Genomic DNA, 24,597 nt, shown 5'->3' on the forward strand with positions numbered 1-24,597 from the left:
TCCAACGATCAAGCAAGAGAAATAAAAAAATAAAAAAGAGATATACATTAGTGTTCTCCTAAAGAAATTAATTTCAAAGCTGTATCTCCTTAATCTGCTGGGGATTTCCTTTACCTATTTTTCTCCTGAACTGTGACAACCAGAATAAGTAGATAAAAACTTGTCTTACTTCCTTGCAGCAGCTCCCTTCCCTTTTTAACCAACAGATAAAGCAGTTACATCTATGTGACAGAAAGGAGTTAGTTCATTAAGTTTATATGCAGATTTAATGTTCTCTCCAYGGTTAAGGTTTTTCTAAGGAATTCTGGTCAGTCTAATCAAGAGATATAGCTGAACAAGATCACAAGACAGCTGAATTTCTTTCATTTTCCACATTTTGATTGTCACAATCTCCTTTTACAGGAAAGCAAAAAAAAAAAAATGGCTACAACAGCAGCAAATACTCAAAGAGAAACGATCGGCTGTGAGGAATACAGTCTGTACAGTAGCCTGAGTGAGGATGAGCTTATAAAAATGGCCATACAGCAGAGCCTAGAGGAGGATCCTGCGGGGCAGTCAGCTGCCCAGAGTCACCAGAAGTCGATCATGACGGGTCCCGGTGAGGCAGCCGCCCCCAGCCGCACCAGCAGCCACAACCCACCCTACCAGATTTACCCCTGGCAAAGGTGAGTGAGCCCGAGTTTAGCCTGTCTCGGCAAACAGGCTGCCCAGGAAGGGACGGCCAGCCTCTCCTGCCAAAACACACGCTGGCTAACTAATCGTACCAAGTGGCTTCAAATACTTCATCATTAGTTTGAAAGTCAGATTCTGGCATACATGCAATGAAGTCAGTGATTTGCACCTTCACAGTGAAATAAGAATCTGCTCAAAGTTGTCTCTGTTAAGCAACAAATAAAATAAGAAACTGGGCAGTTCTACAAGCTTTCTTGACCTAAAGAAGCCCTGTTGAAGTGAGCAGCTCCTTTCTCCTGTGGGGACACACTGCACTCCTGGCTTAGGCAGAGCCAGAGAGGGAGCACAGGATTTCTTATGGGAAAACATAGGAGAGAGGCCAAAAATGGCATATAAAACCATGTGAACTGAATACCTTCTAGATACTACAAACTCTAAAAGATGTAGTTATTTCAGATCAGAGTCCAATCTCAAGCGCGCTTGCTCTCAGCCAAGAGTAGCTCCAGATACCAAAGTGTGTAAGCATCCCCCCCTTGCCAGTGATGTTGTGCTCAGGCTGTGGGTTACAGAGACCTGCTGACAGTTTCAAAACCAAACTTTGTTCTCCTTTCATTTTTTAAAAAGCAGAATTCTCAAGGGGGAAGGGGAGTTAGAAAGTCAAAGAAGATAGAAAAGTATCCTTTCAACCTTTTTTTTTTTTTGTAATAATTGGAGAGTAACTGATGTTCTGTTCCTCCATCCTTCTCACAACTCCACTGTCCTCACTACCTCGCTACCAAAACCTCACTACCTGCAAATGTTTGATTTTCAAGGTCAGGAGACTTGGAACAATTTGATGAGCAGTAAGGATGCTTTATAGTTGCAAGATAAAAGATGCTTTGCAGAATGCAATCCTGCTCTAACTAAAGGCTTCTCGGTGTAATTACTGCACACTTGTATTGTCAGCTCTTCTGTGGGAATCTGACATGGGGGGAGAAAGGGCTACCCTGGCTGTTTGGTCTTGTCTTCCTTGGGGGTCCTTTGACACCTGCTACTTTAGCAAAAGACAGCATCTGCTCTTCTGTACATTAACCTGTCCTGCCTCTGCCTCGGCTCAGCAGCTTTTGACATCCCACTGGAAGAAAAGCCTTTGCAGAGTTTGTAGCTCCAGATATGTAGTGTTGCTGGACACTGCTGCTGCCTGTGAGAGCCGGGGCTCAAAATGGAGCTTGCACCTGGGGCCCTGGATCCTCCTCCACCCCCTCCTCTGACCTGCTTACATGACACTTCGGGAGGTGATGAATGTCACCTCGTCTCCTGCCTGCTTCCTGTGCAGTGGTGGCAGGGTTAACCTCACTGTTGTCTTATATGGTCATTTGAATCCCCTGACACTTCCTCAGAGGGCCAAAAATAATCTCCAGCCGAGAGAGCAGCTGAATCCAGTGCGGAGCAAGCCGTGGCCATCTGCTTTCATTCAAAGCCCTGACCGGCAGGCTTTCGCTCTCCCTCTCAGTGGGTGTGTGTGTCTCTGTTTCTGCCTCAACATGACCTGTTTCTCCTATTCGGAGTATTTCTCTTTATTTCATTCCTGTCATCGCCACTCCAGATTGGTGGCCCAGGCGAGAGGCCGTGCTCAGTCTTCCAGCTCGGGGGCAGCCTGGGGGGTCAGGCGAAGGTACGACGGCAGCCTGTTCAGCATGCCTCAGCCCGTGTAAGTGCCTTGTTTTCCCTCTCCCACTTTCCCCTGCGGTCAAAAGAAGCCTTGCTGCCCCCTGCCCTCCCAGTCAGCTCCTCTGGGCGGTGATGGTGTCTGGGGGGAAATGGTGGCATTTTGGGTGTCATCCAAGGGATTTCATGACCTGCTTAGAGGGGTCTTGCCGATATCTGCTCTGCATGYTCTTTGCCTTCCCTTTCTTTCCTCCAGCCTCCCACCTGCCCCGAACCATCACACTGTCTCTTGTGGGCAACCCCACCTCCAAACCTTCCTTGTCCTCTTCTCCCCTTTCATCCCTCTCCATCCCTCCAGTGCACATGTCTTGGGGACTCTGGGTCTCTTGGTAGCTCTGAGGTGACAGGGGACAGCAGGGAAGCGACGGCTGTGTTGTGGTTTATTTATATAGGCTGGCTCCCACATTGATACAGCAGATGAGGCAGATGGGTGCTGTTTGTACTGCGTTGGTATTAAGTTCATAGTTCAGTGGTGGGGGATGGTGGGGAAAACAAACATTTCATGGCAGTATATAAACAGGGTGAGAAAGTCCAGTCCTTCAAAGTAATGTTTTATAAATGCTTCCAAGATGCCGTGGCTGCTCCCTGGCACAGCAATACCTGCACTGTCCTGCCTCGTTGAAAAGGGCTGCTGGGAAGCCACACTGTATCTCACCCACCCAAGGAGAAACCACCAGGACAGAGTTTGACCCTCCTGGCTCTGTTTTGCCATTGGCAGAGACCRTAAATAAGCTTGGCTGAACACAGTCATGGTTGAGGAAAACAGATAGGAGAGGGTGTGGGCCGAGCTCTGCCCATGCATAGTGGAAGTGTCTGGACCATGATGGGTTTATTATAGCTCTCTGCCAGGCAGCGTAGATGTTGGCACCTGCCTTTAGGGATGAGAGGAAGGGTAAAAAGTGTCACAGGCAGAACTTCTCTGTACCTTGCAGAAAACTTTCCTCTGCCTTTTTTGTCTTCTGGTTCAAACACTCTTTGTTTTATCCATCTTACAAATCCCTCCCTGGATGCATTGTTATATTGACTACCACATCGTCACTCTTCTTCCTTTCATCTCTCTCGCCTGTCTCTATCTTCTCCCCCATCTCACCCTGTACCCTGCACCCTGTCTGATCTGGGCTCTGCCCACCATGATCTGCTGACATTGCCCTCACTGACATATGTGAAAACCTCTTTCTGCTGAAATGTGGGGACTCCCTCACCTCTATCACTTGTCAGCTCCCCTTGACCCCACTGAAATCACATGCTCTCATTATGTGATCTGCACTCCTTTCATATCTCTCTCCTGCYCTGATTGCAATGACTGAAAAGCAGGCTTTTTCTTCTGCGTCATATAGCTCAATAGAGTTCAGTCCACAACAAGGGCCACAATAATGCTGATAAACTACCCCTCCTCTGCTGTCAGGTGAGAGCAGAAAAGTGGCTGGGAAGTCACAGGGGAACATGATGGCACAACTGTTTTCTGGCCCTGCTCTCAGAGCAAGGCAGGAGGTGATAGCTGACTTCACTCAGGAAGATGTTACTTCATGCTGTCTGCATCCCACCAAGCTGCCAGGAAAAGAAGGTGCTTCCTGAACCCTTCTGTGCACTACTGAACCTCTTCTGCAGCACTTAAAATTGATCCCACCATGCACCTCTTTTGCAATGAGTATTTATGAGTCTGGCTACTGGCCTTTGAAATGCATAGCTTTTTTGATTAGCCTATAAAGTCAAGATTTCATCAGAGCTTCAGAATTCCTCCTTAGTCCTAATACTGAATTTTTCTATTTCTGTTAAAATCCAAACAGCAGAATGTGTTTTTATATACATATGTGTGTGTGTGTGTGTGTGTGTGTGTGTACATATAGACCAACTCTGAGACAGACAAAAAAGAAGGATTTCACATGGACACTCATTAAAACTTCTGTGCCAATCTGGAATTTGCTTGGATAAAGCATCTGCAGCCGGGTCCAGCAAACCCCTTGTATTCCTCAGGAATCATTTAAGGTCAAGGGGCCTAACGGAAGTTTACTTCATTCAACATCTGAAGGCTCAAGCAGACCACTAACTGATTCTGCACACATTTTTAACCCTRCCACAGAGATGCAGTATCCTCTGCTTTCACTGGGTTCTCAGTTAATGTGATTTACTTTGCATTTGCTGTGTGCCAACAAAATGCAAACAGACTCCTGTCGTATCCCACATGGCATGCAGTAACTCATTAAACTCCAGTAACTCTATCATGTGCCCAAGTCCAGGGTTGCGGTAAGCAGCCCTGTGTATATAACATGAAACTTTGCATAGCACAACAGATGGTTTTAGCAGGCTTGTGCCAGAGGCTTTTAAAGATAAAGATCCCCCACCTCCTTCTCCTCTCCCAGCCAAATATACCAATTGTTGCTATTAACTGACTTCAACAAAATGCTGAATTTTACGTGCCTATATAAAAATCTCTTATCTATAACTAACTACTAATGTTATAGTCCCTTAGGTACTCTAAGGAGTATGGGGATACAATGGGGTCCTTGGGACCTCAGTCCTGCAGTTATCAGGAGAAGGTCAGTTGATTCCTTCTGACTGGGTTGTGGCCAGGAAGGCAGCTGCCTGCTCTAGCTGTTATCTCCTCAGGCAAATTGCCTGACTTCATGTCCCATATCTCCCTCCATTCCAGTGTTGCTATTTTTGTGACTCTGCTGTCTTGAGATCACTGCTTCCAGCTATAGAGAAGAAAGAGCAAGTGGTACTAAGTACTTTTTCACCTGGAAAATGCTGTCTTTTCCCATTTATTGGCCTACCCATTGTATTCATGGGCTTCCACTGCAACCACTGAGTTTGTCCTTAGAGAAGCAGCGTGGTGACTTTTCTTTCAGTGCAATTATTAGTGTTGCACCAGACTGGCTTGAATACTTCTAGGCAAGCTGAAATTAATGACTACTGTGGCAGTTTCAGGCTGCTGGTCTGCTTAGCCTCCGCTGCAGGCCAGCAGTGCTCCGGGAAGCTCCCTCAGCATGAGTCATGCTACTCTCCCAGTCTCCATGCCCTTCTGCCACATGCAAGGTGTCACCATGCAAAGTGCCACCTGCAAGGTGGTGAAATTCAGTGCTGTTCCTGTAACCTGCACTAAATGCAGTGGTTGTACCAACAAGCTGCTTTTTGGGGATTCCACTGCTGAACTGCCCACGTTTTTGTGTCTCAGGTCTTGCTCTGTTGTAACATTTTAGACCTTTTGTTATAACCAGAGTTTCTAGCTGTTCTCATTCTCACTGCTGTGACTTTAGTCGTGTGTTGAATTCCTGCCCTGACAATGCAAGACGCTCACCTTTGAGACACTCACCTCCCTCCCCAATTTCTCTGCCTTCAAAACTGCAAGATTATCTCTTCAGAGTTAATTCAGCCACAAACTCTCCTATGTTTTCAACATCCTTGTGTCCTCTGTCTCTAAAAATATAGCCTATCTCCGGCAGAGGTTTCCTGGGTTCAAATGTACTATCACTGGGTAACATGAACCACTTCACTGCATGGCATCTGGTTCAGCTGTGGTTCCAGAGACCCCTCACTGATGTGGTCACTCAGGGCATTGCTAACTTGGCTAAGAGGTTTGCAGGAGTGGGCTTGTCAAAAAAAGCTAATGGGTCAGCTCCCAAGCAGGCATCTAGAAAAAGAACTGATTTTCAAGTGTCCAACACCTAGCAGGTCTTGTTGTGACACTGGACACCTTTTCAAAGGTCTATAATGTCCAAAGTGGTTATCATTTCTGAAAATTTGAGTGCTTGATACTGAAATAATAGCTGGGGATCTCTAGGGTATTGTCATTAAGGGCAGCTCAGAATTCATTTCAGTGGGTAGATTTTTCTTTTTATCTTCCCTGGCCAAAGGAAAGAGAGCCCAGACCAACACCATAAGGTTTACAAGGTCCAACTGGAGTTCTCCTTTCTTGGTAGCTGGTTCACCTARCTTCTCATAAGAGAAATAGAAAGTATCTCTAAAACATCAGAACAAGATTTATTCAGAATTTCTGCTTTAGAGCTCAGCCATCTGCAAATTAAAGCTAACATTTCTTCAGTGGTGAAAAGGGGCAATTCTTCTCTAAGTTGATCTTGTTTATGAGATCTCACATGGAACCACCTTACCACATTTGACAGCAAATGGCAAGGTGATGTGATTATCACAACTGTGGACACTTAATGGTAGTGTACAGAACAAGGCTAGCGCTAGTCTCACCCAACTCTAGATTTCTAAAATGTAAATGTTTATGTCAGTGATAGTCATGCCTACACTTTCTTTACACTTAGTGGAGAAAGATCCGCACCTCCAGAGAGTGCTGCTTCTGATCCGTCATGACTGGCTACATTAGGGCAGATAGATTTTACCTCTAGTGACGACTGCAGCTAGATGTCCTAGGGCTACAAAAAGCTGTCATGTAGGCTGTAGATGTTCATTGTTTTTTGTCTAATGATACCGTGCTGTTGCTGTAAAAAGCTCCTCAGTAATGAAGAAAGCAGTAATCAATTTTCAACCTTGTTTTAAAGAGAACTTGACCCAGTGGTGGCAGCAATCAAGGATGGAGATGAAAAAGCAGTATGTAACATGATGAAATCAGGAAAAGACCTTTCTGAACCTAATAAGGATGGCTGGATACCCCTCCATGAAGCTGCATACTATGGCCAAGTGGGTTGCCTGAGCCTGTTGCAAAAAGGTTAGTGAAATTAAAATTAATTGATTACAAAATGGTTAAGAAGAATATGAATAAACCAAAAAGCAGAATTAGCACCAGCCCAGCCTGAGTGGGTCCTCGTGTGAAGTTCTTTTTTCAGCCTCTGTGTGTACATTAATTTCACCCTCTCTCTGAAGACACATTTCCAGATTGCGTCCTCAGCTGTTGTAAACTGCTAGGCTGCCACAGCAGGCAGCAGAATTACCTCCGTTCCCACTAGCTGAAGATCCAGCCCAGCCCCTCTTTGCCAGTAACTGAAGGGGGTTAGCTATCATATTGTGCTTCAGATTGCTACTGAAGAGCATTTACTCAACAGCTTTCTGCATCACTAATGGCAATAGATGCACATTAAAATCTAAGCCCGTGACTAATCTGATTTAGAATAAGTTCACCATTTGTTCTTAACTTACTTTCCTTACTAAAAAGGAAAAGAAAAGAAGAAATAAACAACAAAGACTCACCCAGAACTCTAAGGATAGTGAAAGGTGATTGTGCTTCAAATACTTGYGTACTACACACCACAATGACTGTGGGCTAATGGTTTCTTGACAGCGTACCCCGGCACGATTGACCAGCGCACTCTCAATGAGGAGACAGCGCTGTACCTGGCCACAAGCCGGGGCAATCTGGACTGTCTCCTCACCCTGCTGCAGGCTGGAGCCGAGCCAGACATCTCCAACAAGGCCAGAGAAACACCTCTCTACAAAGGTGAGCAGCCAAGTTCCCGGAGACGCTGAGCTCTCCTGGTGCCATCAGAGGAGAGCTGCTGGTGCTCAGAGAATTAGCCCCACATAGCTCTCCTCAGATGTGGTAGGCACACTAGGTCTTGCATGCAAAGACTCAAATTCAGCAGTTAGTTAGCTCCCATTTGTACAGGTAGGCATGTATCTCCTGCGTCTGACTTGCTGTGGCACAGCCTCTCCTCTCATCTGCACCAGGGACAGGGGATTGGTGCCTGCCGCAGGGCTACAGGCTGTAATGTRGGGCTGAGGGAGGGGGTGGGATGCTCAGGGAGGTCCTCAGCACAGGTTGTCGTGTGGGTCTCTGCATAGTGTCTCAAACTTTGTGAAAGCAGAAAGCTGGGTACTAAAGAAAACTGTTACTAAGAATGTGCTAGTCTTGATACAAAATTTTCTGGTCCATCCTGTAATAAAGAAAGAGTGAAAAAGTTATAATGACAAATTAGTCATCCTTTGTTTGTAAGCAATTGAACTCTGTAGAGCTGTTGTGCATAGGTAATTACAGCAGTGTCTAATCAGATAGTTTGCTTTCAGAACATGTTAGTGACACTCGTGAATGGGAGAGGAAGCCATGAGGATGTCTCAAGGGAAGAACCAACACTGAAAGGCAGCACTTCTATGAGAAAAAGACAGTATTATTTAAAAATAATAATAATTACTATAGACTGTGCTGGCCTCTCTCACTGAGCATTGTACAGCATATGCTAATTGGGGGTYGTAAAAGTGGCTACTTATTCTAGAGGCTTTTGATTTGGGATGCCACAGTAAAAGTGTGTAGAGAGCCTCATGACTTTGGATGCAGAAAGCAATGGAACAAATTAATAGAATAAAAATTTAAAAAAACAATTACATATCAAGAAAATACCTTTAGCTTAGGGTGGTCCTGAGTTGTGAATTGTGGCAGGCTGGGAGAATGCTACAAGCTCACCCCATTCTTATATTATAAGGATCCTTTGCTGGCTACTGTTTGTTTGGTCTTTTTGTATTTTCTTGACTATAGAGCTTTATTCACAGTTCAAGGCAGTAAGATACAGGGTCAGTTTGCATAGAATTTGGACAGAGTCTTTAAGTCATGTGGTTTCTGTAACATATTCATTCTTCATGAATATCTCCTGCACTTCATCACCTCCCTGTGTCACAGTGATATCCAATTAGTACAAAGGTGCTGGGCTGCATCTCCCTCAGTATCAGGCTTGGTTCAAGTGCAGTACATGACAATTAGCCTCCTCCAGGTCTCAGCTGAAGACTGCTTTTTCTGCTACACCCTTTGCCTGCCCCGACACTGTCATTTGGCTGCAGCCTTGGCTCTCATATTGAACTAGATGGATCTTTGGTTTGACCCAGTATGGCCAAGTTGTGTTATATTGCTTTGTGCTACACGAGATGGATACTCAGAACACCTAGAGTCTTTTCAAAAGCTTGGCCGATATCTCTTTCCTTTTTCTCAAAACAGCCTGCGAACGCAAGAATGCAGAGGCTGCGAGACTCCTGGTGCAGTACAATGCTGATACCAACCATCGTTGCAATCGAGGATGGACTGCTCTCCATGAGGCTGTCTCCCGAAATGACCTGGAGATTATTGATATTCTTGTGAAAGGAGGTGCCAAGATTGAGTCCACAAATGCCTATGGAATCACTTCTTTATTTGTGGCAGCTGAGAGCGGGCAGTTGGATGCTTTGAGATACCTGGCAAAATGTGGTGAGTACAGTTGTGTGACTGACATGCCTTTACTCATTTTATCCTTAACATTTCAAAGTGCCTGTTAATTCTCCCTGCCTCATTTTTTCAATCTCTGGAGACAAGGCTTAGCCAGAAGAAGTGCTGAGCCCCTGTTGCCCCAGAAGGCCAGATTGCATAGGGTCTTTGAGAGTGCATGGACTAGACACAAAAGTTTCTTCAGCATCCATTTGTGGTCACTCACTTTGTGAAGTAGTTTGGTGCTCTTTAATTGTATTGACTGGCAGCTTTCAAAACCCATATGACTGCACACACGTAGCCTAAAATCCAGTCAGTTATAAAAGAAACTGTAGGTAGTAATAAATGGCAGAATTTGAACATTAGCCAACCCCATTTGCTCATGAACATGTGCAGTGATGGGCAAGGTTAGTTTTCCTCTGCTAATGTATCCTGATGAGAATGAAGTACTACTGTCRTTAACAGTTTTACACAAAGGAGAAGCAGACTCACTCTTTCTCGTGTGTATGTGTGTTCAAACATATAAGCAAAGTGAATTTGATTCTAGTTTATACTAAACTTACCTTATACTGCTCCAGTCATATAAAACAGCTTTAAAATAAGCACAATATACTTTACTCCCATTCTGAGGCATATTTTTGTTCTCAGTGTGGCATAATATCTTCAACATAGGTGAGAATCAGGCCCTACACATGTGAATATGCTTGTGAAATGAGACCAAAACAGCAATGAAGATAAAAACTTCTGAAGCAATTTGTATCGCCAAGAGACATATGACAATTGGGGAACAAAAAATGTTGTCTGTTGTCCAGCTAGCATTGTCAAGTCAGTTTTATATGACCAGTTAGTCCATCAAACTGCCTATGATTTTGAAAATGAAGCTGGAATGTGATTTGTGTTTCAACATAGATACATATTAGGATTTCCTTAAAGTTCAATTTTGAGAAAAATACACAAGAGAAAATCCAATAAAACTGTCCAAATATTTCAAGCCCTCAAAAGCTCCTCTGAGAATGCAGGGAATGATATCATTGCATTGTTTATGATGTGCAATGTTCATCATAAAAAAGGTTTCTTTTGTATTTCTTTTTCATTAAGAATGTAGTCCTGTGTTATGTTTTGTCACTGCAGTTCTCCTGATGTTTCTAACTACAATATCTTCAAGGGGCCAAACACAACACAGATGTTTCAGTCTGGGGTGAGAGCCCAGAGAAATGTTCTTCTTGGCAGGGAGTTTTCATGATCAAACAGGAGACTGACTGACTCTTTTATTGGAGTTAGAAGCAAAACTCCAGTGAACTGTCATTCCCATTTAGGATACACATAGAGCAGCCTTCCTGAAGACAGAATGGTATAGTACACTACAGTCAAAACCTAGGCTTTCAGGCCTTAAATTTCTAGCATAGAAAAAGCTAAAATTCAGATTCAAAAATGCTTGTGGACAAAAAATATTAGGGCTTGGTTAGCCATCACCCACTAGAGCTCAAGAAAAATTCCCCAAATAATCCAGTAGCTCATTAATTAATATTATTTGTCTTTTTTTTCAGTAAAATTTAATATTTGGAGCCTAATTTGAAGCCTGGAGAAATCAAGACATAGGGCCTCAAATGCTAAGTTCTGAAATGAAATATTCATTGACTAAGGCATGCCTGAATAAAAGCAGCTTTCAGAGCAACTTTTAGATACTGAATTCTTTGCTTTGTATTATGAGAATGTCTTGTTATAGAATTCTATTTTAGCCTCGATAGGTACTACAATTAAAATATAGTATAAATAGTATAAATATACTTATAGTATAAATATATATAGTATAAATAGCATACATAAACATACATTTTATATATACATATGTAAAATATTATTATAGAATAATTTCCTTTGGAGGGGTCCTATTGAAATCATCTAGTCCCACCTCCTGCTGAAGAATAGTGTACATACATAGGGTAAATATATAAATACTAATGAGATTATTGTGTCTAAAGAAAAGGCCGTGTTATATAAAGAACTACCCTCTAGCATATTTTAAAGTGTTTGCCTTTGAGATATAGTTGGATGGAGCCTGGATTCATAACTGTGAGCTAATGGTTGACACCCACTGTTTTTTTTATCCTGTGGGTACCTCCCCTTTCCAGGAGTGTATTGTCACTTTATCACATTGTTTTCCCCCAACAGACTGAGTAAAGAGAATAATTGCCCCAATAAACTTTCCCTCATAAAATTCACATCATAGTAAAAGTCAGTGGAGATCTAAAGTATAACTGTATCAATTTTTTATTTTGATATGATATGACCTCATTCACATCCCCTTCTGGCACATATTGTAGTTCCAGTGTCATGGCATGGAGACTTAACTGTTCATTCAAAATATGTTGCTTCTGTCTGATTTTAACCTTTTAGTGCTACAAAGATTTCATTTCTTCCTAGGTGCTGATATAAATACTCAAGCCAGTGATAAAGCCTCTGCTCTTTATGAAGCCTGTAAAAATGGACATGTACGTATTGTGGAGTTTCTCTTGTCCCAAGGAGCAGATGCTAACAAAGCCAATAAAGATGGCCTGCTACCTCTTCACATAGCAGCCAAAAAAGGCATTTGCGAGTAAGTTTGGGTTCATTTCATAGTTTCACCTTTTAGACAAGAATCCAGAGTCCTTATGAAAAAGAGTATAAGGTTCCATATCTAATACTGAGCATTGCGAGTGAGGGAGCTGCCAGCTGAGAACTCGCCTTTCCATTTTTAGAGCTTGGGTTTGAAATTCTAAACTGAGGCAGGGCAGAGCAGTAGTGTGAGGTGAAAGATCCTTTTAGCTTTGCCAAAATATCATTTATTAGGGCTAAATAACCCCATGCATCTTGGAAGTGTATTAAACTGAGCTCCACAAAATATGTTGGGATGGAATAAAAGCATCCATTTGGAGGGTTAGTGCTCAAAAGCTATCACAGCATAGCTTAGTTTGCAACCATTTTCCTACCTAAACAAGCCCATAGTGATTCTTACACATGAGCAGAACATGCTGCATTCATCTCTGGTGTGTTCAGGGTTTTTTTAGCAATAATTCAGATGTGACAGCAGGAAGCGTTTAAGTGAATCTCTAAGGCATTCGCGAGACCATTGCTAGAATATGGTGTCCAGTTCTGTATCCTTCCTTTCAGAAGGCTGTCAAGAAATTGGAAAGACTTCAGAAAAGGAATAGAAGAATAATTCAAGGTCTGGAAGATATACTTTATTAGTGAGTGATTAAATGACTCTTAAATGTAGCAGACAAATGCATAAAGAGATCCAGTGATTAGTTTCTGAAATTAGATGTGTTTGAGATAGAGTTGAGCACACACTTTAAACAGTGAGACAAGTAACTAATGAAAAAAATAACCAGGAAATGGGTAGATTTACCAGTCTTTTGAATTAGAGGTGTTTCTAGGAGGAGGAGAAACTCCACAGCCTATGAAGGTATTAGTTTAAAAGATGCCACCTAGAGATGTGATTATAGTTCTGTAATGTAAGTAGTTTTTGTCTAGCTCTTCCAAGAACTGATAGATACTGTCATTGCAGCATGCTTCTGATCCTGAACTCCWGAGTACATGCTTCTGATCCTAGGGCAAATTTTACATCCTGCCTTTAACTCCTTGCTGCTGAAAGGGCCAGTGGCTCATAGACATCTGTGCAAAACAGTCACATCTCTGATTGCAGCGAGAGACTCCTTTGATGATTGTAGTGGACTCTTCTGACTATTACATTTTCCATCAAAATCCTAACATCAATAGTAGAATGAGAGAGTACATCCAGCTGCAAAGRCTGTGTCTGGATATTAAAGCTGTCTTTGCAAAGAACTGCTGGAACAGATTCTTATGTATTTAACAATGTCTGAGGAATGAAAACTTTTGACAGCACTATACCTTCCCATAGTAACTTTTCTCCAAGTTTCAGTCTACTTGAGAATCCTAATTAAGTTTCTCAAATCACTTAGACCTGAGGATATTTATTTTCTGTAACTGGACTAGGCCTGCTTCTTTGTGGAAGCTGTATGTTCCAGAGGGCAGCCCAGTGTGAATTTATGTAATGGATTTATACACTTCTAGCATGTGTGTAAATGTCTTGCATAGGCTTATGCAAGGATGATTCAAAATTTTCTCTGGGGGTTGAATTACAAAGACATTTTCTTGAAAACAAGCACAGTTTCAATGAGAAATGGGCCAGAGACAGAACCCAGCTCCTGTCACTCACTTTCAAAGATGTTAATCCAAAAGTACAAAACATTGATCTGAATCCAATTTGTATATAAAGCCTAGACCAGCTCTCTGAATCTACTCCTCCCCTTTGCTCATTACCTCCACACCACAATATGAAATCAAATTTACATGGAAACTCTGCAGCCTGGGTCCATCCCTATGTTATGAAAGAAAGGGCTTGATTCAGATCTCACATCAATTACTGCCAATACTCAGCAGCATAGATGAGATCAGAATTAAGCCTGAAGTCTGAGTTCCTTCACATGTAAAAGACTGAGAACAATTTTTTGGTTTGTAACTGCTGAAAACTGAAGTGAAAAAAACAGGTCTTTCGTGCAGCCCCAACCAAATATTTATCTAAATGACAAACTTTTAACCCAATTGACTGATCATTCTTAATTCCTTTGGTAGTCAGTAAAATAACACCCTTCATGGTGACCTCTCTTTGTATTCCTGCAGATTTAATACGTAATTCAGCAGGAATTCCACGCTTCAACTTTTTGCCAGAGCATGAAGGCTCCCTACCATCAAAGAGCCAAGAATGTGGTCCCAAGGCTCAACTGTCAACTCTTGTTGCTTGGTGTTTGTTTATTTTAAATGACACCTTGTCAATACTGACATGAAATTCATAAGGTTCATCTCATCAACTGTAGGAAAGATAATAGTGAGCAGTCATTTAACCCGTTTCCTCTTGGAACTGATGAGCTGAGAAGGGAAGACATTATTTGTGAAGTGTGGGCAGATTTATTAAGTAAAAGCAAGTCAATAATCTCTTGACACACTCATGCTAAGGATACGCTGCCTCCTCCATGTAATTTCTAGCAAATAGAAGTCACAGAACTAAGTGTCAGGGATATGGGGAAATGTAGCAACATTTCAAATATGTATATGAGGCTCAGCCCTGTGACAGAAGTGGGTTGTGACCTGGCTTGTCCTGCCTTTGCTGCTTTCCCTTGAGCTGCCTTCCCCCTACAGACAGGTAATAGAGACTGCAGTTGTGGAGGCACCATATAACTGCATCAATCCTCTTTGGAGGATGAGGAAAAGAGGAACAAAAGGAACAAAATTTTGAGGAACAAAATCAGGTTCGTGATACAAATTTGATGCTTCCTGCTTGACCTGCCAAAACAAATCTGGGTTGCAGGTGTTGTACCAAGGTCTGGGACATTGCAGCATTTGGATGCAAAGCCTTGGTGCAACACCGCTGCAATAAGGTTCAGATCCTCCCCACAAACAGAAATGAGGCAGTGCCTCTTTAATTAGATGTGACGAGCTGGCTGGAGCATGTATGCTTCTGGAGGGAAATAAGAAAACAGATCCTTAAATCTTCAAAAACAGTAGACTGTGAGATGGCTGATCTTGGTGTGGTGTCCTCACAGTGCTCCGTGCCCTTTTTGTATTATGGGTCTTACAGAACATTTGCTAATGGTGGGAAGTAGCTAGCTCGCCAGCATCCAAGCCTCCTGCTCCCTGGTGAGTATCACGGCACTGGAAGATCAGTGAGGCTTCTTGGAGAAAAACCCCATGCTTCATTTCCCGAGATACTTACATAAGGACCAAGCCCCTTTTGTTTAAGAATGAGATGTAGAAGTAACTTGGAGACATCAACAGTCCATCATGTAAATGAGAACATAATTCTGTAATATGTTATGCATCTTCTACTCTTATTTCAGCTCCTGGGAGCTTTGGAGGCTCAGTCTTTTTCAGGACCATTCAGTGCATCACAGGCGAAGCTTACACTGACAGTAGTGCTTATATTTTGCTTAGTTCATTATGTAAATGTTTGAGGCCCCAGTGTTGGGACTGGCTGTTGCAGTCAAGCTCAAGATCTCTAGCACTATAAAAGAGACACAGTGCATGTTCAGGAAACTGAGCTCTGCACATTTGTGTATTTGAAGAGCTGTTGCCTGCTATACAGAGGAGTCTGTGTGGGAGGAGGAGGAGGTGTGCTCAGCTTGTTGGTTCCCACAAGTCCCTTTTTTAGGGGTCTCTCTCTCCACAGGCATCATATAGGTAGCATGGCAACATGCTGGGACAGTAGGAACACTCAATTTGAATGTTGCCTGATCTCTTTCTGGATCTGGCTTAAAGTGACTTGTCTGTTTTATAGAATCAACCTAGTCCCTTGACTAAAATACGCAACTTTATGAGCAGGAAATGAGGATTAAACCCATGGGTTTGGTCATCCAGCTCCAGTGACACCTATGGAGGCACCAAAATGATCATGGATTTTTGACTGCAGGGTCACTGTACTTCACATATTTGAAYGTCACTTTATACAACGAGAGCAGCTCAATTTACGTTACTGCATTTAAGGCCGTGTAACACTTTCCAATAGCATTCCCTGGTTACTGGGGTTTAGAACTTGGCTGAACATTTTTTCTCCCTGGGCTAAAGCATGGCAACTGKCCTGCAAAATATTTTTATTTCTTTTTCTCCCTTTTCTTAATTGTCTTTTTGGCTCCCCACAATCTGGAATGGACATTGATAGCCCTGTGGATTTGCCACAGCCAAAAGGCAGGCAGTGAAGGCCTCCAGGACAGGGCTCAATTCAGGGTAAAAACTGCATTGTAAAATCTGGCATGGAGGCTTGAAAACCAAATATATAGCTGATCCTAGCTAAGTCCCACAGAGGAAGGTTTGGTTTCATCCCTTTTATAGTCTCAGGCATCTTGCTAAAGTTGTGACATATGAGACCTACCGATGTCCTGACAGAGGTAGGGAGACACCTCTTTGCCAGCAGGTCCATATGCACGGGTCTGAAACAGTTTTTAACTGCCCATTTGGGTTTTGGCCTATAAGTGAGTTACCACAGGGTAGATGAGCTATCAGCATGTCACCTCTTCCATCGTAACTGCCTTGTCCCTGCCTTTACCTTACAGAAACTGGGAGATAATTTCAAACAACTTGTTCCTCCCTGCAGGAGAGGTCACATAACTAACATTTTCTGCAAGCCAAGAGCATACATAAAGCTGTTGACAGGTTCCAAGTTCATGCTCTGATTTACCTCAGAGCGAGTTGTTTCTGTACCTGAGTTGACAGGCTCTTTCTTATGATTACAACCGTACAGCTACAATTTGCAGTAGATTCCCTAAAGCTCACAGCTCCTCACTGACTCTCCACCTGGCAGGATTGTCTCCATGCTGATCCCTGTAACCAGCCGCACTCGTGTCAAGCGCAGTGGCATCAGTCCCCTGCATTTAGCAGCTGAACGCAACAACGATGACGTCTTGGAAGAGCTGATCGACGCTGGCTACGACGTGAACACTGCCCTCTCCCAGGAACGGTCCTGCCTTTATGAGGACAGACGCACCACCCCCCTTTATTTTGCTGTCTTTAACAACAACATCTATGCCACAGAGCTCTTGTTGCAGGCTGGAGCCAACCCCAACACTGACCTCATCAACCCATTACTTATCTCCATTCGCCACGGCTGCCTAAAGACCATGAAACTGCTTCTTGACCATGGAGCAAACATTGATGCCTATATTTCAAGCCATCCCACCACATTTCCAGCTACCATCATGTTTTCAATGAAGTACCTTTCTGTGCTGAAATATCTCCTGGATCTGGGCTGTGATGCAGTTTCCTGTTTTGAGTGTCAATATGGAAATGGTCCACATCCTGTGTTAAATTACAGAAGGGACAGACTTAATGATCCTCAGCAGTCCAAACAGCCAACCACAGTACAGGTAAGCACTGCCTAATTTATGTACAGTACTTCTGAGGACCTCTCTTACCAATGCATCTTGCTATCTTAATGTATTTCTTCTCCCAACTTTCCTGTGAGAAAAGATGTCCTTATTCCTACTTCAAATGCAGGAAAAAAAGGCTCAGTAAGAGTTTGTAAGTTGCCCAAGGCTATGTTCAAAAACAGTAGGAGGGTAGGCAACAGACCTTGCAGCCATAGGCTGAATTTTAGGTAAATTCTAGCCATCTCAACAGCCTTTGCTGGCAGATCTACAATACTGTTTTCCTCTGGATTTGAGCTGCTGGGAGTGAAGCATGCTTCCTTGACAGGCAGTATCATATGGGCAGTAGACTATGGGCAGTAGGAACCTGCTTGTGTTATTTGCCATGTAAGATTTGCGTTATCTTGTACAAAATTTAAACTCCTGGTTAAAGCAAAATTGTCTAGTCCTTCATGTAATGAGGGTAACCTAGTGAATGTAAATAGTTGCAGTTTCCAAGTTTACTGAATGAACAGCCCTGGAGAGAGTATAAATCATTACATTAGCTACATGACTTTCTGCATTGCATTCAAAGTTTTCAAAGGAAATTAGGAGATTTAGATCCATGAGTTCATATTTTCAAAGCCACTTATGAATTTTAGGTGTCCATGTCTTACATATGTATCTGTGCAGTCCTTTCCAAAGCTTAGCTGTGGCTTTCAATGAGATGAAATTGGAGTCTTAATCCTCTAAACTACTTTACAGAATCTCAGGTAACACATTTCKTTTGGTCTCTGTTGACTCTTTCCAAAATATCTCAAACAAAATCCAGCCCTTCCATCAAAATTTGCTATCCTGCAATATGCAGCAAAGCAAAGATAGCTCAGAATGGCAGTCCTCTTTCAGGAGGATATCAGGGAAGGACTAAATCAACTCCTATCTAGTTAAAGTGTAGCTTTGGGGGATTCAGAAGAAAGTGTCATTCAGCTGAAAGAGATGGTCACCAAAAAATACTCCTTGGTGATGAAAAGAATAAAGGAAAATATTAAAAGATCCTGGGAAATCCTGAGCTTTTTCATAATTCCTGTGTTCCAAAAGATTTTGCTCTCCAGTACCTACCTGGGAAACAAAAGGAAAAAAAACCTCTCATCCTGAACAGAGCTGCCGTCTCCTTGAGAGGATTTGTTGAAGCAAAATTTCTCACGGACACCACATTTTCATCAGAGAAAAGGCATAAAATACAATATCCCCAGTTCTTGAGCCATGATACGATACAACATAGAGTGAGMAGAGGGCTGGAATCCCAAGACAAAGAGAAAGAGTTTGTCTGTAGCCCTCTGTGATATCCCAGCCACACAAAACATTCTGTTTTTCACTTGTAGAAATACAGTATTTCCCTCTCGGTCTCAGCTAACACTATTTCTTAGTGCATATCAAAATGCGGAACCTCTTGCAGACCTCACCTCAAAGGTCAGACAACATGAGACAGAGATAGCAAAAGCTGTGTAAAATTATATCTGTGCCTACAGCAGAAGAGATATCAGTGAGGGACAAATACATACAGAATGGAAAAAGCAATTCCTTCCCTATAAGAAATGTTATTTTAAATTTACTTCCAACAACCAGGGTGGCTAATAAAAGTAAGGGATGTATGGTGTAGCTTCATGATATGGTTGTGAAGGTTTATATTCTGAAATATAGAGGATCATATGAAACYGTAACCTTCTCCTCACAAAAGATGTATATTTCTTATTTTCTCATACCAGTTTACATAGAGATAATAAGTCAGAATGATTACTCTTTATACAGTAAAGACTATGAGCTACTGGAAGTGAATTTGAAAACTGCATAACTATAAATCATTACTATTGCTACTAAACTAATGTTTCTTGGGGAAAGTGAACCCAGAGAAATGGTCACTGTCTCACTCTGTATTTCCCAAATTGCAGTTTTCAAACAATGAACATGGGGATGAAGTATCCTACTGCTGTGATAGGGCATTCAGGGGCCTACTGAGACTGCAGGCAAAATATGTCCTGGGACTAGRGTCACTTTGTCTCTGAAAATCCCTTTGCATGTAGTTGCAGGTTTGCATTGTTTTGTTTTGTTTTGCTTTGCTTCATTTTCTGCAACAAGATTTGGAACATTTTTATTCTGGAAAATGTTTTTGTAGACTGAGCTTGTGTGTAGGGAGGAGAGAAAAGGACAGGCAAGATCTCTGGCAGAGACAAGAACAGAAGAACATTAAGAYCAAGTGTTTTATTGACCTATACCTGTGTCCTCATTTAAATTCAGACAGAGTGGCTTTACTGCTTGGAGGTGGTAGTGCAGATCCCCTTCTTTGCACTTCCTGTGGTTAGCTGCATGGCAACAGCAGTGGCACTGGAGAATCAGGCCAAACTGAACTTTTGATAATCAGTCCAGGTAGGAAACTGGGTTGTCCACTGGGATCCTCCCAGTATTTAATTTTCCTAGGAAACACTACATAGGGATGCTTAGGGAAACAAAGTCAGAAGAGTAGTAAACACCTCTGTGGATGCTCTCACTTTAAATAAAATGGGCTTATAATATTCTGCAGCTTTATTCTTCCCTAGATGAGCTAATATCATTTTATTTCCGAATGAGAGTATCCACACAAGGGCTTAATGCATTTTGAGTTAGGGCTCATGCAAATACAATCAAATGTGATCTAGTTACAACAGTTTAAACTGAAGGAGGTTTAAGCTGCTGCCGTTTCTTTCACATTTGGGGTAGGCTCAGAGTGTGCCTGCTGACAGCGTCAGTGACTGAGCTGATGAATGGTACTTAAACCACCATAATTCAATTGGGTTCAGCCATGTGCCTGAATTCTTGTGCGCATAGTGTGATTTAATTCATCTTAACTTTCCTGACTGCTCCCATGCAGATAAGTCACAGATATCTTCATCATATGCAGCACCCTAATAGAGACAGATGAAGCTGTCTAGTATAATACACATATTTAGACTGAAGTGGAAAGACAAGCCACTACTTTTTTAAATGTGACAACATAAAGTCAGTTTCTTAAGTCTGTTTTTCATTATCGATATAAGCAGCCCTCCTTGCAAAGGCTCTGAGTACTCTGCAGCTCTCACTGGTGGCAACAGACGTTTTGCCTGATCCAGGACTGAGTAAGGGAGGTGTCTTTGCTCCATGTTAGGCCCAGGATAGTTCTCCTACATGTGAGTGAAACTGTCTGGGATTCATCTCCCAGACTCGTTTCTAGCAAGGTGTTTGATACCCAAAAACTGAAGATACCAGTGGGTTCACCAGAGCCAGGAGGTGCTGTGCTCTGCCAAATCTCTTGTTTCTCCAGAGCCTCCTTTGTGCACAGTTGCCCCACGGAGGCCCTCTGAAGAAGGAAAGGGACCCAGCACGCTTGGTTGCAGCACCCTGGGCTGTGTGGACCCTACAGCAGCTCCAGCACCAGCTCRGGGTGAAGCCAGTAGCGCTGCTCTGCCCTCCCATTCCCATGGGAGAAGGACTGTCAGACCCCTGTAAACAATTCAGGATCCTTTCTAAGCTCCAGAGCTAGTACTCCACCAGGGTTTCGTCTCCTCCTCCTGTGGTGGTAAAGGGGAATTCTGCCCTCAGTCTCAAAAAAGAGGCTTAAGTAGAAGTTTTCTGAGGAAAAACTTGGATTTGTCCTCATGGCTGGTAGAAAGGTGAGACAACCAAAGTAGCCAGGGCTGTTGCTGTTGTTGTAGTTTCTGCGGGGTGCATTCATCTCTCACTGACAGTGATGAATCTGTTTTTTGTTGAAGTTTTGTGACATGGTGTCTGCTCCAGAAATGAGTCGTTGGGCCGGGCCAATTATCGACGTTCTCCTGGATTATGTGGGTAACGTGCAGCTCTGTTCCCGTCTCAAGGAGCACATAGACAGCTATGAGGACTGGGCTGTCATTAAAGAAAAAGCAGGTATGGTCACCCAGGGAAGAATCCTGCACAGAGTCCCACTGTTGGATTCAAAACCTCAGTCACCATGTCCTCTTATAGTTTCYATTCTTTCTGTTGAAAAGTCCTATAGGTTTTTAACCTGATTTCTACAGAACCATACTGGATTCATCCCTGTTAAACTCTGTAGGATTTCCCCACTGAGACTGAATTACATTTGGGCCAGGTATGAGGTAGTAGAAATTGCTGGGTTGCCATTGACTCTGTGATATTAAATTTACACCAGCTGTGGATTTGACCCACTGGGAATGAGCCTTGCCAGTGTAGGAAGGCTCATTTGGGTGAACCAGGGGTGCAGCCAGAGTAGGGCAGGTGAGTAACCTGAACATCTCCACAGTGGCTCAGCAGGCACTAGTGGCCTTAAAACCACCACTAATACTCTGCATTTCTAAAACAGCATTTTCCATAGGCATCCAAAGTCTTTCATTGACATTGTCAGAGCCAGTTCCCCAGGACCCAGCTAAATTGCAAAAATATCAAACTTATTTTCAGTGGGGAGACTGAGTACAGCAAAGCAGATGCTTAAATCTTCACAGGAAAACCTGTTGCTGAGTCTGAGATGGGATGCAGCATCCCAGCCTCCAGCCCTGCTTCCTTCCTTAGGAAGGCTGCCATGGATGCCAGGGGCATCATCTATCTGTTCCAGAAAAGGAAAAGACTTGTTTTTCATTCCTCCTTCTCCTCCCATTTTCCTCTGCTTAATATTTTCCTCCCCATCTTCCTGCTTAGCTGTGTTTCCCATGGAGGCAACTCCCACGCTAGCCACACTGCCAGGCCATCGCTCCTGGCACTTTGCAAAGCAGGACTTTATGTGGCACTGGCTCTCTGTCACGAGGCTTCTGCCTCACCCCTTTACCCTCTGCCCACACAGTTACAAATCTCCCTCTTTCTTTTCTCCCGCGGCAATTCTCTCAGGCCCTCCCAGCACCGTGGGGCTGGCGTGGTGCGTGGCAGAGGGGAAGAGAAGGAGGTGGGAGGAAATCCTGACTGTGCAAAAAACAGCAGAACAATTCCGTATCTCCATTTGCTTCCCCCAAACCATCTGTAAAGGTCCTTGTACGTTCCCCTTCCTATCCTTTGTGGCCTGTATGGGTGTGCTGTGGCAGGACTCCTTTCAAATTGAGCTGCATCAGCATGCTGGCCACAGCCAGTGGTTTCAGCTGCCAATAACGTTCCCCCAGCCTTGGTGTGCTTGCCACTGACCAGGTCAAAGAGAGCTGTTGCTCTCAAGTTTAAGTTGTTCTGCTCATATCTCTGACCTGTCTCTCCTTCAGAGCCCCCAAGATCTCTTGTCCATCTTTGCCGCATCAAGGTTCGAAGCTTGGTTGGAAGAAATCGCATTAAACTTATTGACACCTTGCCTCTCCCGGACAGACTGATTCGATACTTACAGCATGMTTACACACAATGACCTTGGGCAAGCCAGACACACAGCAGCTTCCCGGCATGGCACCCAGTGTCATCACAGCAGACAACGGCATGGTGATGGCACATGCGCTGCATGGTGGGGAGGAACTGCTGCTGGCCTTGGTCAAGTGCTCTCCAATTACTCAACTAAAATAAATACACTTCTGGAGCAAGAATGAGAACAAACTGAAACAGTGTGCTAAACACAGGACTATCATTGTTTTTTCCAAGAGAAAACATGTACGATTCACCCCAGAGCTTGGTCTGCAAAGAAAGGGAAATGAAAACCAGCACTGAAAAATGAGTAGTGCTGAAGCAAGTATCAATGAGGAACCAGAAGGTATTCTGGGGTCTGGTGGAACTTTGAGTCCTTCCTGTGATGAGAATTCAGAAATCATCAAGAATCACTGTATCTGGAAAAACAATCACATTTTGTTCACTGACTGATTTTTTTTTTTAGTTTCTATTCTATTTTTTGAATTTCTGCTCAGTGTGCTGGTTACTAATTCTCTGATATTTTGACACCATCTTGCTAACACTTTTACTTTCTTTTTTCTTTTTGACCTTTCTTTTTGAAAAGAGAACTTGATTTCTGAACATTCAAAGCTCAGAACTTTTTAGTAGATTCTTTTTCCCTCAACATAGTACTGTGTAAATATTAGGGGAAATCCAAAAGTACTGATTCCTTTAAAAGTCAAGGGAAGGTTTATTTAAGAAGGATGTAAGAACTGTATTTATGCATAGAAAGTACAGCTCATATTGCAAGAAATAGGTGAAATTCTGTTTGAGAGAATTTTCTAGACTGGGGATTTGAAAGCAACTCTGAGCTCATTTTTTGGGTGTAAATTAGAAGTAGCTGCACTGAAAACAGTAGCTTTACTCTGTCTTGAAGCTGGTGTCAGAAAAGAACGAAGCCCTAGAGGAACATGAACTGACAATGACGCAGAGGAGAGAGGCAAGGTACACAGGGATATGCAACCTTGTTAAACCARCTTTAACTGTTGCTGTGCTGAATCTTACCATCCCCATGAAACCCAGCCTCTCTTACCTCCTTGGACCACTGTGGCTATGACAGTAATATTACTGGAAGAAGAGAGATTATTTCAAAATGATGAAACTCAAACTTTGAGATTTATAAAAATGAATACCCAGAATTAGACTTCCAAAGCCTTATTCAGGTGCCTGAACGATGTGAAGTTGCTTACACCAGGTGTAGTTCCACTGAAGCCCATGGGACCACATTTGGTGTCAGATATTACTGAGGTAGAATAAAAGCCTTAGTATTTAGCCCTGAGTTTCCTGTCTTTGGAAGTTTGGAGTATTTCTTAGCTCCCTTTGACACTGATGAAAGTTATTATCTCAGCTTCTTTGAAAATTAGGTCRCCTATTTACAGCTCAGATCCACAACTGATTTATGGCAGCTTAACAAGTTACCATCTATCAGCTGAACTGCTATAATTGTCCATGAAATTCTTTTATTGAGGTTTTCAACAAGTCACATTCCCTCACAGCTGGGGAGGCTGAGGAGCTCAGGAACAGTTATTGGCAGTGACTACAGCTCTGTTGACAGGTGTGACTTGCTGAACCATTGTGATCTRATGTGTGCCTCAGTCCCAATCAGACACCTAAGTAATGATGGAAGAACCAAAATTTGTCATCATATCTTTGCAGATCTCATGCTAGAAGCACACTGTTCCTTATCTTAGACAACAAAGGAGCTGTGCACTATGGTTTGGCTGGTTTCCCACCAGAGATTTGACAGATATGTTTTCCTTGTTGGGTGGCGTACCATCCATGGAATCAGGCAGAACTATA

At 43.0% G+C, this 24,597-nt stretch overlaps 1 protein-coding gene across 1 annotated transcript; it reads left to right on the forward strand.

The window, feature by feature from the left end:
- The first annotated feature begins 420 nt into the window (after positions 1-420).
- Positions 421-22,786, forward strand: ASB2 (ankyrin repeat and SOCS box containing 2). The gene is made up of 9 exons (XM_026079659.1): positions 421-665; positions 2,258-2,362; positions 6,888-7,054; positions 7,625-7,780; positions 9,266-9,511; positions 11,933-12,104; positions 16,863-17,424; positions 21,186-21,339; positions 22,650-22,786. The coding sequence occupies exons 1-9, from the start codon at positions 421-423 to the stop codon at positions 22,784-22,786; spliced, it is 1,944 nt and encodes a 647-aa protein (XP_025935444.1).
- Positions 22,787-24,597: the final 1,811 nt, after the last annotated feature.

The sequence above is a fragment of the Apteryx rowi genome, unplaced genomic scaffold (assembly GCF_003343035.1).
Source record: "Apteryx rowi isolate R43461 unplaced genomic scaffold, aptRow1 scaffold_5, whole genome shotgun sequence".
Taxonomy (NCBI): Eukaryota; Metazoa; Chordata; class Aves; order Apterygiformes; family Apterygidae; genus Apteryx; species Apteryx rowi.